This window comes from Megalopta genalis, chromosome 1 (genome assembly GCF_051020955.1).
Source record: "Megalopta genalis isolate 19385.01 chromosome 1, iyMegGena1_principal, whole genome shotgun sequence".
Taxonomy (NCBI): Eukaryota; Metazoa; Arthropoda; class Insecta; order Hymenoptera; family Halictidae; genus Megalopta; species Megalopta genalis.
The window spans coordinates 30,629,346-30,646,528 of NC_135013.1; the positions used below are offsets into that span (position 1 = coordinate 30,629,346).

The 17,183-nt window shown below is 46.6% G+C and overlaps 2 protein-coding genes across 5 annotated transcripts in view; one reads left to right on the top strand and one right to left on the bottom strand.

The window, feature by feature from the left end:
* Positions 1-12,653, bottom strand: part of Ctr1A (Copper transporter 1A) — a 55,417-nt gene extending 42,764 nt beyond the window's left edge. For both annotated transcript variants that reach the window (XM_076525340.1, XM_076525321.1), the window contains exon 1: positions 12,630-12,653. In XM_076525340.1, the coding sequence (XP_076381455.1) occupies positions 12,630-12,638 (9 nt within the window). In that variant the 5' untranslated portion in view covers positions 12,639-12,653. The remainder of the gene's footprint in view (positions 1-12,629) is intronic.
* Eip74EF (Ecdysone-induced protein E74) overlaps positions 1-17,183 on the top strand; it is a 332,864-nt gene that overhangs the window by 29,048 nt on the left and 286,633 nt on the right. For 2 of the 3 annotated variants that reach the window (XM_033465703.2, XM_033465705.2), the window contains exon 1: positions 2,480-3,242. The exons of the other annotated variant lie outside the window; for it this stretch is intronic. The gene's annotated coding sequence lies outside the window, so the exon portion shown is untranslated. Of the gene's footprint in view, positions 1-2,479; positions 3,243-17,183 lie in introns of those variants that run through there. 3 annotated transcript variants of the gene reach the window in all.

The window sequence follows — 17,183 nt, forward strand, 5'->3', positions numbered from 1 at the left end:
GGACCATTTTGACAAAAATATAACTGTGAAATTTACAGCTTTATTTAACACATTTTTTCCAATATATCTTTTTGGGTACTCTTTCTAGTTTATTATTATTATAAAAATTATTTTAAGTTAAAAATATCGGAAGTTGATATTTTTCCTGACTTGTTCATTGATTTGAACGCGGCACAGAGTCTCCCTTCAGCTGTCAAAATCAGTGGTAGGAGCACATGGCACTCGATCGACTGACCATGTTGTGTTTCGCGCCGTTGTGTCTCATTGGTCGGTGTTGTTCATTAATAACTCGTAAACAAAGCCGCAGATTGCATTTTCGCAAAGGAAAAAGTTACTTAGAATGATCTCAGCTACCCCACATTTCCCTAATGCGAGACATTTTTGGGACACCCTGTAGTTTATTATCATAGTTTTTTAATACGTTTTAACATTATATTTATGGAGCACTAAGAGCAGTAATTTTTATATTGCTTCGCGAAAAGAACAAGCATGTATTTAGTCAAATTCTTAGCGATTTCTATCAGGTTGCGTTATCGAATAAACTCGGAAACGAAAAAGCGATATCGAATAAATTCCCCTAAAATTTCAGTGACCGTAAATCACGGACTAACATAGCTCGCAGAGCATGCAGATTTTGTCTTCGGTCCGCTACAATATTTCAAACATCGACCGCGGAATAACGTCTCGCTTTCTTGCATAGAACTGGAACGTCCTTCACTAAATGTAGCGTTTAACCCTCGTACGTCTAATGCAGGGTCATTTTGACCCGCGAGCGATAATGCGCCAGTTTCCAACGCAAACTTTATTACGAGTCGAGATGCACCTGCATTCGCCTCCCGCGACCATCGAGAACCATTCGTCTTCCGATGATTAACGACATTAATTTTGATACGCTTAAGCAGTACGATTCATTAGTATTCTGTACGTGTACTTCTAACTGCATCGATACGCAAACCCTTAAATATCTCAATTTAAGTATAAATGCACTTGGGCCACTTTCGAAATAAACGGCTCATGTATTTCCTATAATATCGATGTACATAAATATTATTATTATTATATACATAAATTATATTATATATATATATATATATACATATATTATATACATATTATATACATAAATTAATGTACATAAAGGGCAACACGGCCGTTAATAAATAAATAAATAATAATAACGAAGAATTAGGCACGCGCCACTTCGACGCGTTTCGTAAAATCAGTATTAACGATGCATGAGAACATGAAAATTAATTCTCGGAAAGCAGATAGTCAAATAGGAATATTTATACTCCGGGTCCAGACGGACCCGAGTCCCGACGTCCGAGCGTTAATGCTACTCGCGTTTTTAGTAGAAACGAACTTTCAAAATAAACGGCTCATATATTTCCTATATATCGATGTACCAGTATACTGTTAATATACACAAAGGGCAACACGGCCGTTGATAAATAAATAATAATAATATTAAAAAATTAGGCACGCGCCACTTTGACGCGTTTTGTAAAGCCAGTATTAACGATGCATGAGAACATGAAAATTAATTCTCGGAAAGCAGATAGTCAAATAGCAATATTTATACTCCGGGTCCAGACGGACCCGAGTCCCGACGTCCGAGCGTCGATGCTACTCGCGTTTTCAGTATAAACGTACTGCCCGCCGTTGGCCCGCGTGATTTTATGGATCAGGATGTGCGAAGATGTGCGAGGCAACGTACGGCGCGGCGCGATGCTATGGTCTAGCTCTAGGATGTTTGGCGCGCGCGCGCGGTCTGAGCGGGCGGGAGCGGGCCGGCGCGGGCCGAGAGAGCAGATCGGTGGTGTGTAGGAGCTTTACTCGCGGATTGTGGGCTGTGTGGTACGTGCGTGCATGCGCCGGCCCGGCTTGAGAGAGTGTGCGACTCGGTGGCCGTGGCTATGGCCTTACGAGCCCCCACCTCTCGCGCGCTCTCTGCTCTCGGCCGCTCCGAATCCGCGCGGCGCGGAGCGGCGTGGAGCTAGAAACGTGTGCTGTGTGGTGTTCTCTGTGTTCCGTGTTGTGTGTTGTGCGCGCGCGAGAGAGAGAAAGAGAGAGAGAGATAGAGCGCGCGCGGCTACCCCCCGCACACGCTTCTATGTACATAGAGAGATCGCCTAGAATCCGAGGAGGACGCGAGATCGCGAGGCGAGCGCGAGCAGGACGGACAGAGAACGCGAGCAGGAGCGAAGGCCGCGCGCGCGCGACGGAGAGAGAATCGCTCGCTCGCTCTCTCGCTCGCTCGCTCGCTCGTTCGCGGCTCTCTCGCGCGAACGAACGAGAGAGCGAGCGAGCGAGCTGGCGAACCGCTAGAGAGGAGGGGGGACGAGAGGGATGAGAGAGAGACGAGACGAGACGAGACGAAACGGGGGAGGGCTACGATCCCGAGGGGGGTGGGGAGGTGGGTGGAGGATGAGGTGGTGGAGGAGGAAGGAGGGAGAGTGTCGCGAGCGTGTCTAACCTAGGATAGTGGCGTTTAGTGGCGGCTAGGCTAGGCAAACCGAGGCTCGCCGCTCGCGCGTTACGTTCAGTGTTCAGTGTTCGTTCGTTCGCGCTCCGGCCAAAGACTTGCTCGCGCGCACACGCCTCGCGAGTCGTGTCACGCGACCACCCCGCGACGCAACCGCTTGCTCCACCTCCTCTCTAACCCCCGGCCGAAGGCTGCAGCCCCGACAAGGGACCACGAGGGGAGCTAGCTCCACCGATACGAGCTTTTCCACGAGATATCCCACGAAAACGACGAAGAAACCTATCCCGAACGGGCAGACATAACCACCGTGCGCAAAAGCTCGCCATCGTCGCGACGACCGGCGCCAGGTCGCTCGGTCTACCGCGGATCCAGCGAGTGGATCCACGACTGCGCGCGCGAGTGATCATCGTTCTTCGGATCCGAGGGGACGATCGGTTTTTTCGGTTTCCGGGCAGGATCCGAGAGCCCTCCGCGCGCCGGAAGTACCCGCCGCGCTCGCGTGTGCCGTTTGTTTACGTTCAAGCTCTGTGACTGGAAGCTAGTGGAAGCGACTGGAAGTGGATTATACGACCGTCCGTCCGTCTATCAGTCAGTCTGACTGTCTGTCTGTCTGTCTGTCTGTCTGTCTCTCTCTGTTGGAGTGTGTGCGCGGGAAACCGGTGTTCTGTGCGGGATACGCCGGGGAAAAAACTGTCCACGTTTCCGCGTGTTGAGAGAAAGAGAGAGAGCGTTGGACAACTCGAACCGGTACCCACAGGTAAGAATCATCGGAACACACGATCGTGTCCGGCGAGATCGAACGCGGCGACGCGACACGTTGCGCGCGTTCGAACGTCCCGCGATTTACGGTCCCAGTAAGTGCCGCGGAAACGAAAACCAGCCGACGATCGCGATCGTTAGCCCGACGATGCTTGCCTGCGCGGTGCTTGCGAGACAATCGAATCTTAAAAGTCCGTCGTGCACGCGCGCTATTGTATAAGAAGCTGGTCTAGCGTGTCTGTCCATGGCTGGTCGTTTCTACTTACCGCGAACGCTGCACCGCGCCGGCACTCGCGCGGATCTTCCGAACCGATCCGAACCGAGAATCGTCGCACCCGCTAGAGCGATGTTTATCGCTGGTTTTCGAGATCGTTCGATCGTTACGATCTTCCGAACGTTCGTTCTGAACGTCGACGGTTTCCCGTCGTAAGCTACGCACTACACGTCCTCGAGCGTCGTTTATCGTTCCTTCGTGTTAGAGCGTTGTTGCTCCCCGATGTTTGTCTCTTCTCTTATTGTGTCTCGCGTCGACGTACGCGAAGGACTTATTTTCGAGCGACTTCGTTCGAGCGGAGAGCGCGTCGGTCTCGCTCGGGACAACGGTTCCGTAACAGCTAATTCCGTAGCTTCCGATGGACCTTCCGCGCGAACTTTCGTTCACGAAACGGTGCCGTGCCGCGCGCATCGTTTGTTGCTTTTCGGGATTGTTTTTCGATCGATCGTGCCGGATAATCGTGCGACGAACGGGGGGGAGGGGGGTTTCCCCCCGAAGATGCGGTCCAATAATGGCCGTTCAACGAAAGCGTCGCGATCGAATGACCAAAGGGGGGAGAGAGAGAGAGAAAGAGAGAGATTACCTAACCAGAAATCTTTTCTCCGGGTAAAAGCGAATCTCGAGCTCTCGGTCGGGCTCGCTCGAGCGCTCGGCGAAGCTCGCGCGCGCGAGTGGTGGGTTCTGGTCGTGTGTCTGGGGTGAAAATGAGCAACCGGACGGTAATCGCATACGATCTAGGAAGTGATCACGCATTATGGTTCGGTATACCACCAGATGGATCGGTTTACATAAAAACGATTAAATTCTACGGCGTGCCCCCTCGGTTCTCTCTACGGTCAGTTTATAGACGCAATTGTAAACAGCGTTTTACGAATCGATACCTTTCTCCCCGCGCGCCACCCCCCTCCCACTCTCTCTCTTTCTCTCTTTCTTTCTCTCTCTCTCTTTCGCTCTCTGTCTCTTTCTCTCTCTCTCTCTCTCTCTCGCTCTCTGCTTCTATCTCTCTCTCTCTCTCTCTCGCTCTCCGTCTCTCTCCCCCTCCGCGAGCCGCCTCTGCTGGTCGAGAACGTAGCTCGCGTTACTATTCTATCGATTATATAAAATTATCGTAACGGTCGCGCGCGGAGAAACTTGTGTGGCTCCGTGTACGGCCGTTTCTACCTTTGAGCACGATATACACTCGCCGACTGCCGGGCCTAATAGTCCCAATATTTCTCTTCTGTGAATTGTTTCGCAATCGCGCCCACAAAGTTGCAAGCGCAACGGTCGTATCGGGTACCTCGAGGAACGCTCGCCTCTGGTTCCTCGTGTCTACCAATGCCAGCCGGTGCAATTTCACTTTGCGAGAACCGAATTTTTCCCTCGCCTCGGCTCTCGTTACGAAATCGATAAACCAGTCGGTTAATGTACATGTTTAGCACGCATTTTCGTCGGAAAGCGAACGACTGCGTCGACGCGCTCTGGAAAATTCACGATCTGTCCAACGTATAAGCTCGATCAAACGCTATCATCCTTTGCGACAAGTCGGACCATCGTCGAATTCATTGTAGCATACGTCGCCGACGGAATTATATCCTGCCCCGAGATTCTGGGGAATACTTAGGCTAATTACTTCTGCCTGCTAGCTGCGAACTGGTTTCCGATGATCTTCTCTTCGATCGCATCAGACGTTGTACGAGCAACGAAACTGCGTAAACCGTATTTTTACAACCGCCACTAGCCTATCACGAAACAGTCGATTTTTTCTTCCCGCGACGCGCCTTCGAACGTGCGATCTTCACTATGTCATCCCACACTTAGTATTATCTTGAGACGATTCTACTCGTGCGAGAACTCGTGTGAACTTATTTGCGTACACCAAATGGTGTCTCAGACAATTAATCTCGTGTCAATTAATTAGTCAATTAATAAATAGAAATTGCTGGCACGAATTTGTACAGGGATCGACCCTTAACGGCCCAATGCCGCCGTACACGCGGCAGAAATCAATGAAACCGTAAAATCTGGCAGGAAACATTGGAAGAAGCGCACGATTGTTTCGATGAGAATGTATCAACGAAGTTTTATTTTAAAAAATCAATATCTCTTCTCAATATTTGATACAAAAATTTTCCGTAAAATATTCCTCTTCGTCCGAAAAACAGTCTGGACTTGGGAGATTGTGTAAACTGGAAATAAATAGTTTTGGTCCCCTAAGGGTTAATATATTGGAGGTTATATTAACACGTTCCGTGCCACGTGTACCATCGATGGTACACGCTTGCATGTTTACTTAGTGAACTGAACAAATTGTTTACAAGAAATTTAGAACCGAAGAATCAATTTCCACCGCAAGAATGGGCGTTGATAAGTTTTTGTTACGTTGTTATGTGTACGAGAATTAATAATTGCACGTAATACATCAAGTTTTAGTAAAATATCAAAGTGTGAAGATTCGAGTAAAAAAAGCTCGGCACGGAACGTGTTAAGTATTAATAAGGGTTAATTAGAGGTTAATTAATTATTAATACAGGAGTTAAATTTCCGTGTTCGCTCGAATTCGCGAGAACGAAGTATGCCCGCTGCAAGGACAAAGTTCCGCCGCAAAACGGGAAAACCGTGCGAGCTGCATCGTGGTGCAGCGGCAGCGGCGGCGGCTGGATTTTCGCGTTGCAACGCATTGCACGCGTCCGATGTAAACAGACGAGCGGCCGGGGATGATGGCTCGAGCTCTCACTCGTGCTCGTGCAGGTATCCGCGCGCAGAAATAAGACGCAACTATATTTCGTCCACGTATTTTCAGCCTAGGCCAACCTTCGGCCCTCGAGCGTGTGTCCGCCTGCTCTTTCTTTTTCTCTCTTTCTCTCTTTCCACCTCGTCGCTCCTCCCACTCGCGATCGTGTGTACCCTCGCCGCTTTGGCTTCAACTCAGAAGACTCCTCGCGACTCTCTCTAATATAGTTAAGAGATTTATAGTAAAGCGCGCGGTTTCGCGCTCTCGTCGTTCCTCTCTCTTTACCTCGCCGTCTCTCTCTCTCTCTCTCACTCTCACACTCCTTCTCTCTCTCTCTTTTTCTCTCTTCGGTCGTTTCGTTCTCTAATTCTCTCGACCGGTTACGTGGCGACCTTCGCGGCGCCCAGGGCCGAGGGCCAAAACCGTCGAGCGTGTGCTAGCGAGCGCGCGCGTGCGACCGAGCGACGCGATACCGTCGCTATACCTTCGATAAATATTGAGATGCCGGCGAGCTATAAGGGCCCCGTAGCCTCGCGCCCCATATAAACCAGCGACCCTGAAGTTCGGCACCACGTGGACCTCGGCCAGTCCTCCTGCTGCGATCATCCGCCTCCGTCGATCGCGTCTTCGCCTCGTTCCTCCCGGACGTCAAACCGAATGGACCTCTCTCTCTCTCTCCCTCTCTATCTCTCTCTTGCAGATATCCTAACTTTATCGGCGGAACACCGTCATAGTATTCAGCCGATCGAAATTAGATCCATTTAGTTGTACACGAGATGGCGAAACAACGCGCCGCAAAGTATTGGGGTGGCGGAGCCGGTTACTGTGGGGCAGACCCCACCCCGGGTGCGTTCGAAACGGCATTGATCGAAACATCGTTTCCAATAACACGCTGTTTGTTTTCGCAGCTGTTTTCATAGCTGCGATCCCTTCGGGAATAACATTCATTGAAACATTATTTCGAATAACATGTTATTGTGTTTGATAATCGTTTGAAATAATTGCTGGAAGTAATACCGAAGTTATGTTTAATGTTCTCGGACTGGTTTACAGCTTTTTGCTTGTAACGTATCGTCGCGATGATTTCGTAAAATAATATCTTTTTGTTCGTTGTTATTTTCGATGTAATTACTTCGGGCAAATTTTAAACGAAGAAATAACAAAGTAATTTAAAAATTTTTTCCGGGATCTTGAAAAAAGTTAGCAAGTAAACAGCGATACGCAGGACATGTATATACAGGGTGGCCAGAAATATTGGGGCCACGCTTATTCTATATTTTACTTGAGGTCAAATAGATGAGAAAAGTTCATATAAACAGCAAATGCTTCGTTCAAAAAAAATAAGCGATCAATTTTGGGAATCTATTGAAAATGCATTCACTATAATTTCCAATACAGATGGTCTATTCGAAAGAGTTCGATACGCAGGACGTGTATATACAGGGTGGCCAGAAATATTGGGACCACGCTTATTCTATATTTTACTTGAGGTCAAATAGATGAGAAAAGTTCATATAAACCGTAAATGCTTCATTCAAAAAATCTAAGCGATCAATTTTGGGAATCTATTGAAAATGCATTCACTACAATTTCCAATACAGATGGTCTATTCGAAAGAGTTCGATACGCAGGACGTGTATATACAGGATGGCCAGAAATATTGGGACCACGCTTATTCTATAGTTTACTTGAGGTCAAATAGATGAGAAAAGTTCATATAAACCGTAAATGCTTCATTCAAAAAATCTAAGCGATCAACTCTGGGATCAATTGAAAATGCATTCACTATAATTTCCAATACAGATGGACTATTCGAAAGAGTTCGACAGTCTCTAATTCGACAAAGTAAAGCCCGCATTGTTACCATAATTTTCGAGCACATTTCTCATAACTGCTACAATAAATCATGGATATCTTTAAAAGCTTCACATCACAATGAACATTTTTCATCCATTTGACCTCGGTACCTGGTCCCAACCATTCCGAACACCCAGTACACATTAACTAAACACCGCACACAGAGAAAAGGACCAGAACAAACGTTCGAAACAATCTCGATCCGGAAACGATGTTCGTTGAAAACAACCGAGCAGGAGAATTTCAGTTAAAATCGCGCGACTTTTTTGCGCGCTGCTGGAAGCGTAATCGATGCGCAATCGGCGCCCAGAGAGATTCGCTAGCCGGCCGCGATATTCGCTCGTCCTTGCCGTTCGTTCTGCGTTCTGTTGGTCGGTTCGACAGCGGCAATTACGCGACTCTTGGATAAGAGCGCGGCGCACGTAACGCGTCTGGCGTTCAAGATCGAGGCCTGCTGCGTCGATGTTTACTTTGCGCGTTGCACAGCGTTCTGCGACATCCAAAAATAATGATGTCGCCTGCGCCGCATCGCACCGCATCGCATCGCGCCGCATCGCATCGCGCCGCATCGCATCGCATCGCGCCGTGTCATCATCGTTATTATTTTGTTCCGGCTAAGGAAAACAATCGGTGGGCGGTCTGGGTCACAGTCGTCGCGGCGCGCGTTTCTTCAACAAACGGAATCGTTCGAGCAGCCTCGAAGGGCGGCCGAGAGCGGCGAAATATAGGTCGGGTTCCCTGCACCTGCCTCGCGCTCGTTCCCCATCTCGCGAAGACTCCGATTCCGCACCCGAGCCAGCTAAACCGCCCCCCTCTTTCCCCCCTCGAGGACTCGCGGACGAGGCGGCGCGCGAGCCTTGAAGCCGGCCCGGTAAAAGTAAATGACCTTAGAGCCGAAGCCTCCGCGAAAAAAAAAGAAAAGAAGTGATCGTGTACGTGCGACCTATCGTCCGGCTAGGTCTACGAACCCAAATTGGGCCAGAGCCTTGACTCTCCCGCGAGCCGCGCGCGGCCGGGGTGGGGGATAGTTGGGCCTCGCCCGGTCCTCGCTCCCACCAATCCACTGGCCCTCCGTCCGTTTCCCCACCAGGTTTTTCGAATATCCGCGCGCCTCTACCCGTTCATACGTACCAACGACCTTCGAGTCTCGCTCGACCGTAGACTGGACCTAACCTTTCCCGTGCCAGGCAGGGCCCCCCCAGTGCCCTGACGTAACAACCGAGAACGAACGCCCTGCGTGTAGGTAGGCGGGTCGCCCCCTAAGACCATGAAAAACTCGGTCATGGTCAAGGCTATCGAAAACTCTTAGAGGAAACAAAAATTCGCCGCGCGAACACCGTTCGCTGGCTCTCCGCTCTCCGTTCCAGCCGGCTGCCGAGGTGAATCGATCCCACCGAATCGGGGATCGGCCGTGTTTCTGGCATTTCACTTTCGGGGACTTTCTTCCGCCGATCGCTGCACCACGCGCGTCTTCGCGCCGCTGCGAAGACGACGATGCGACCGAAGTTATTGGTCGTTGGCGAATAAGTTCGTGGCGTTTTTATCGAGCAATTCGAAGGCGATTTTCTTTGTTGTTTTCGTTAACCTTTTAGGCACGACGCGCCATTATAGTGGCTTTCGCGGATGTCATCTCTCTGAACGACGCGCCACTATAGTGGCTTACTCTAGTCATCTTCACTCGGTCATCTTTTGAATCACATAATCGTCTTCATATGCATTGTTTCACACTTCTTTTGTCTTCACAGCGATTTACAATATACAGACTTATCTTAACAATATAATTGCTAACAATATACAGACTTGTCTTAACAGTATAATTGTTAACAATATACAGACTTGTCTTAACAGTATAATTGTTAACAATATAACTGTATCTTAACAATATACAGACACTCTGTACAGTACATAATCAGACTCTGCCGTCCAGAGAAATAGCCTCGCGCAGAATTCAGTCGTACCTAAAAGGTTAAGCTCGCGAGGCACCCGGGCTCCCAATTTTTCGGCAAATCCCATTCAACGAAGATGATCGAGAATCGTTTTATGATCGCAGTTCATTTTTTCGGCCGATTCGCGACTTGTTCGGTGACCGTCCCCCTTCGAAAGTGCTTCGAGACGCTCTTCGTCGAATTCGGAAGGTCTTCCGCCGCGGGGCGTGTCGTCGACGTCAAAATCGCCATTTTTGAACTTCGCAAACCATTTCCGTGCTGCAAACTCGCTTATGACACCTTCTCCGTATATGTTGCAAATGTTCCGGGCTGCTTCGGCAGCTTTTTGGCCTCGACGAAAAGCGAAGAAGAGAAGGTGTCGAAAATCTTGCTTTTTACCTCCTGGATATTCCATTTCTAAGCCTCGAAGGTAATAAAAAATTAAATTACTCGAAAAGACGATTAGCACAGTTTTGTAGAGCAAAAAGAGCTCTATCGAATGAATATTATACACTTTGTCGAACAGCAAAAAATCGTTGTAAAATAAAAGAAAATATAAAAACGATACGAACTTATTCCCCAACCTAATTCATGGCTAGGTTGATTAGCAATTGTTCGTCCTTAACACTGAACAGTAAACCAATATCTGAAGAAATTAAAGTTAAAGACTGAAATGAGAAGCTTAAATTGTAATCGAAATAGTGAAAAGTCTAGATACATTCAGTTTTGTCGTTCTTATAAAGCAACGCGTGATAGACACTTTTAACTGACAGAACGAGACGATTTTTATTTTCTGTGTATGTACAGTAATGTCTCTCTAATTGACGCTCAGATTGTCCACAAAAATGGACACTTTTGGAAGAGAAGATACGATTGTTCGAGCCTTGTTGCTCGTTTTTTTATGGTTATCGATTGTCAACAACTATAAAAACGAGTCGCAAGGTTCGGATAAAATCGTATCTCCTCTTCCCAAATTGTCCATTTCTGTACACAATCTGAGCGTCAGTAAGAGAGACATTACGGTATCTCCATTTAATTTCGTTCCCAGACTTCGACGACAGAAGAATCAAATTTTCTTACGATTTAGAAGAAACGAATAACGGTCATACTTTAAATCCATATTTAAATTTCTACGATTTCCGTGGAGCACGCTTGAATCCTCGTCTGTGTCGAACCCGGTTCGAATTTGGCTTCGCTCAGCGAATCGAACGAGAGACATGCAATGTTTGGAGTCGGCCGGTGCATCTCGATGCACCGCGCTCTCGTGCAACGCGTATCGGTGCGAGGAGTCGCCCGATAGTTTCTCGATTTAGCAAACACAGCGCCGACGCGCTGCGGCCGCTGTTGTTCCAGCCGACCAATTAAAAATCATTCCCGGCCGGCGGCAGCAGCAGCAGGTATAAAGCGAGAATAATGCTGAATCAAATGTTATTGCTGCGCCGATTAAACAATTATTCCCCGGCTGTGTTTAGTTCACCTTGGAACGGTTTACCTTCAAAACAGCGGAATGTACGATTAAGTGCATGCCTCTTGAACCGTGTGTCTGGCGGCACGCTCGTTGTCGCGCGAGGGCGTGAGATTCGAAACACGCGAACCAAATGGAACTTCGTCAACGATAAAATAATAACGTGCTCGATTGCGGCCGCATGACGAACTGTGACACGTGGTGCGAAAACGACGTCTCTCTCTCTCTCTCTCTCTCTCTCTCTCGCTCACTCGCTCACTCGCTGGCTGGCTTTCCTATCTCTCTCTCTCTCTCTCTCTCTCTGTCAATCGCCGCCTCTCCTTCTCTCTCTCTCTCTCCCTCTCAATCGCCGTCTCTCCTTCTCTCTCTCTCTCTCTGTCAATCGCCGCCTCTCCTTCTCTCTCTCTCTCTCTGTCAATCGCCGCCTCTCCTTCTCTCTCTCTCTCTCTTAGTCGCCATCTCTCCTTATCTCTCTCTCTCTATCTCTCAGTCGTCGTCTCTCTTTCTCTCTCTCTCTCTCTCTCTCTCTCTTTCAGTCGCAGTCTCTCCATTCTCTCTCTTAGTCGCAGTCTCTCTTTCTCTCTCTTAGTCGCAGTCTCTCCTTCTCTCTCTTAGTCGCAGTCTTTCCTTCTCTCTCTTTCTCTCTCTCTCTCTCTCAGTTGCAATCTCTCCATCTCTCTCTCTCTCTCTCTCTCTCTCTCTCTCTCTCTCTCTCTCTTAGTCTCAATCGCCGGCTCCCCTTTTCTCTCTCTCCCTCTCTCTCTTCAGCTCTCCCACTCCCTATTTATCCGTCGATCCATCTTTCCTTTAAGATTAACAGGAAAACGTTCACGATCGCCCCAATTAACGTAATAGATGAAATAGCCGCGCGACACGTGAACGTGAAATGAGACACACGTGTCGGTCGGACGCGTGAACTTCGTCGCCCGCGAATCCGTGCAAGTGAGACGAAATCGTTTCTCAAGGAATTTCGATCGCGATACGGCGTCATTTTATTTCCCGACCGCCGTTACGTAACCCCGCGGCGCCGTCGCCGCCCAAAAATTATTCTCGTCCCGAAGAATCTTGCCAAAAGGGCGGAGAAAAAGAGTCGTCGCGATCGACAGAGAGAAAGAGGGAGAGAGAGAGACTTTCTTATTGTACCCACTTACGAGATCCATGCTCGACCACCTGTTCCCTTTCTTCAGAATCGTATCCTCCACGATCTTTCCAGCGGAAAATTTCGATCTTATTTCCTACCGACCTGCCTCTCGTTCGCGTACCGCAGCAGCGTTTACGCAATTGTGAACGAAGTCAACAGGTGAAGTAGAAACTTCGCGGAGAACGCGCGAGAATTCGCGGACACCGTCGACACCGTTAATCTCGCCACGGTGTGAAATCGCGTCGGCGAAGATACACGCTCGCGGCGAACACACCTGTCCTGTTTTAATCGAGCCGAACAACAACTTTTGTTTCGCATAAAGAGACCCCGACACACGTTTGACAATAATTCCGCACAGAACTGGCGGTGCTCGCACGCGCGTCGTAATCGCCGGCGTGTTCGGCGGCGCGCGAGTCGCTTCCTCGGAGCGCCGCATCTCCGTGCGCCGCGGATCCCATAAATCGCTGGGAGCTGCTGGGAAACGTTGACGAGATGAGTCAGAACGACCGCGGCGGCGGCGGCGGTGGCGGCGGCGAAGTTAGGGACAGCGCGGGTTAAATCGGAAAACAGTTCGAAGGTGGAAATAGAGCGGCGCGTCGCGTCGCCGGCCGCGTGCATGGAATTCTAGCGGGCGATTCCGGTGCCGCGGTGATGTCACGGCTTGTCCATCGGTGAGAGATCGTTTAACTTGGCAAGTCTCAGACCGAGGGAGCCCCGCCGGCCCCGTGAACAACGCCGAGACAGAGCCGGGAGAAGCTAGCGCGGCAACTCGGCGCGGCTCGCAGCGCAATAAAAACGGAAGGCTGCCCGCCGCGAGGTTGGAAGGCCGCCTCTCGCAGCAACACCTATACGTGCGCGTGTGCTGTACGTATATAGTGCCTATAGTGTACACCGCCGTTCGGCCACACTCGCTTCTGTTTCTCTCAGCCGGTGGCATTCTCGCTTCCCTTTCCTACGACCTGTCTATTCACGATCAAGATCGCGTCGAGATCCACACGACGATCTGTTGTCTCGATTCGCTGACGTTCCGTCAAACTATCGGCTTCTGGAACACGCTCTCGGCACAGCTGCGAGAATTCGAAGCTACTTAGGAAGAAAGAAATATTACAATTGTTAGTAGTAATGTTATTATTGTTAATATTAGACGCGGGTCGAGGAAGCCATTGGTAATAATATATTATTGTTATGGTATATTATAGTATATTATTGTAGTATATTATATTATAGTATATTATAGTATATATTACATTATAGTATATTATAGTCTATTATAGTATATATTATATTATAGTATATTATAGAATGCATTATATTATAATATATTATATTATAGTTTATTATAGTATATATTATGTTATAGTATATTATAGTATATATTATATTATAGTATATTATATTATAGTCTATTATAGTATATATTATGTTATAGTATATTATAGTATATATTATATTATAGTATATTATAATATACATTATATTATAGTCTATTATAGTATATATTATGTTATAGTATATTATAGTATATATTATATTATAGTATATCAGAGTATATTATAGTATATTATAGTCTATTATAGTATATCACAGTATATTATAGTATATTATAGTCTATTATAGTATATCAGAGTATATTATAGTATATATTACATTATAGTATATTATAGTATATTATTGTTTATTCTGTACGCGTGAGAAAAGTCTCGGCGTTAACACGTGTGCGTCACATAGCTATATCACTAATTATTAAACGTGTTTCGAAGTTCATTCCCATCGCAATGTATCGAACGAGCCGAATGCGACCAGGATCATTGAAATACGAAAGAGTTGAACTTAATATTGTATTTTCCATGGTAAATTGCAACCTTAGCACCTCTTTGTCACTCGTAAATTCCTGGACGACGAGGAAAATTTACATTAACCGCGTGCCGACCTTCGCGTCGACGTATTATAAATATTGATAACAGAAGAGAGCAAAAATATATTTCGATTTAAAAGAGAAGCATACACAACATTCGCGTTTCGTAAGTTACGTACGAAATTTTGCATAATTGCGTCTGGACACGTTGTCGGACACAGTGGAAGGGATTGAAACGAAACGATGATGACGATGATGACATTGCCACGAATTGTTGGAATTGATATTATTATTTTCTTCACGAGTTATTTATTATTTTACTCAACTTTCACCTGGTAGAACCGGCTTCGTCGCGAAGATAAAGGAGACACGTGCATGACTCCGTGGTCGCCGATTGAACTTCGACACTTAACGCGAAGCGTTAATAATAAATTAAGTTAAACGAAGACGGTGAAAACGAGGGAAAAAGAGAATACATGCATGCATGCATGCAAATGGAAAGAAAGGGGAACTGTGGAAGAAAGGAAAAACGCGTACGTAACTCGCGCGGCGACGCGTGTGCGGAATAATTAAAACTGTTCCGCGATCGTAGGAGATAAAGCTTCTCCGTTTCAATGAAAGGAAAAAGAAAAAAGAAAAAAGAAGAAGAAGAAGAAGAAGAAGCCAGCTCGTAGATCAACGATCAACGATCGGGAATAGCGAACAGCCGGGAGACCGGCGATCGCGAGTATCGGCGCGAGGAACGATGCCCCTCGAACCGCGCTAATTACCCTGTTTACGCGGTGCGTCGGCGACAATCTCGATCCGGCGTGGAATCGTGCAATTATGCAAATCCCGGCGCGAGGCACGGTTGAAAAGTGTGCGATTAACAATTGCTCATCTCGTCCGTTGGATCGACGAGAACGCACGAGAGCAAATGCGCGCGCGGGCCTCCGTTCAAAGTTCGACACGGCCGGCGCGTGTGTCGCTTTCCGTGCAGCTTGCACAACGTGGCCGGTGACATTGTGATATCGATGAATTGCAACGATGTTGTGAGTTTCGAATTCGCGTGGCGCAAGAACGCGCCGCCGATCTTACAGGACGACTCGCGATCGCCGTCGAGGCGCGATTGTGACAGCGAATGGGTCGCTTCTGCGATCGTCGTGATCGATCGGGGGCTGACACGATTTCGTTGGTCGGCTGGAAAAAAAGACGCGACACGCTTTGCCTAATTCGACGCTGATCTCTCGTCGTCCGTCGATCTGCGCAAAAATTACGGCGCTTCTTTGCGACGGCGTTCCCGTCGAACGCGCTCGGCCGAATGATTCACGATTCCTTGATTTTTAGTTAGACACGCTCCGACGATCGATCGAATTCGATCGATCGTCCGATGATCCAGGAATCCTACTTGCTCGAGAGCATTCGTTTCGTTTAACTTATTTATGTGTACACAGGGTAGACGATCGTTTTTACAATAACGAAAAGAAAAGCATATTAAATATAATTGTTATTAAATTTTTATGAAATTAATTATATATATAAATTATAAAAATTTATAATTAAATATATATATTATATATACATATATATATATATATATATATATATATTTAAATATATATTTACGTTTTATTATATTGTATATTAATATCTATATTTTATTTAAATATTTTATTAATTAACTATAAATAAATAATTATACATATATTATAAATTTATAAAATATAAATCACAGAATTATTAAGTTTATTATAATATATTTTTAATAATAGATCAACTATAAATGTAGAAATATCTTCTGTCCTCATAGATATATTTAAATGGATCCATTAAACAAATAATTAATATTTTATAAATATCTTTATTTATTTATATACAATAGCACTGGAGGCTAGTTTAACTGTAAATCTAAAATAATTTTTCTGACTTATAGTATTTACATTTTATACGATAAGGTGCATTTTATGCATGTGAAATTGAGTCTTGCGACTCGCACAACAGTTACACTTTTAACAATTCTTCAAATCTAAACTTTGTTAATATAAAGATTACCTTAGAACGTGATGTAACAAATTTTAGCGGTGTCTCAGAGTCACCGCTCGAGCGCAAAGGTACTTAAACTTAGTAACATTGGCTGCAAATGCGTCTATCTTATCGCTATTGTTGTTAGCCAATTGAATTTTATGCTCTTCGTGCTAATTATTTGACGTTCGATAGTGAAATTGGACGAATCGGTCTCGAAAACCGAGTCCAATTCCACTATCGAACCTCAAATAATTAGCGCGGAGAGCATAAAATTTAATTCGTTAACAAAACAATATCGATAAGATAGACCCATTTGCAGCCAATGTTACTAAATTTAACCCTTTGCACTCGAGTGGCGATTCTGAGACACCGCTAAAATTTGTTTAGATTTGACGAATCGGTCTCGAAAACCGAGTCGAAAAAAAAACGGACCGAGACCAGATACGATCGAGGAACAATCGCTTCGTCGAATGCAGTTGCAACTGCATCGCCTAAGAATGAAGTCGGGAGGGAGCAAGGCGCTCGTATTTACAACGGAAATAAATAGGACGCGTAACCGGCGATACGACTCTGGTGCCTGTTACGCTTAAAAATAGCTCGTCACTTCCGATATAACCTTTTCATTACGGTCTCTCTCTCTCTCTCTCTCTCTCTCTCTCTCTCTCTCTCTCTCTCTCTGTCTCTGTCGAGTACTTTGTTGCGTTT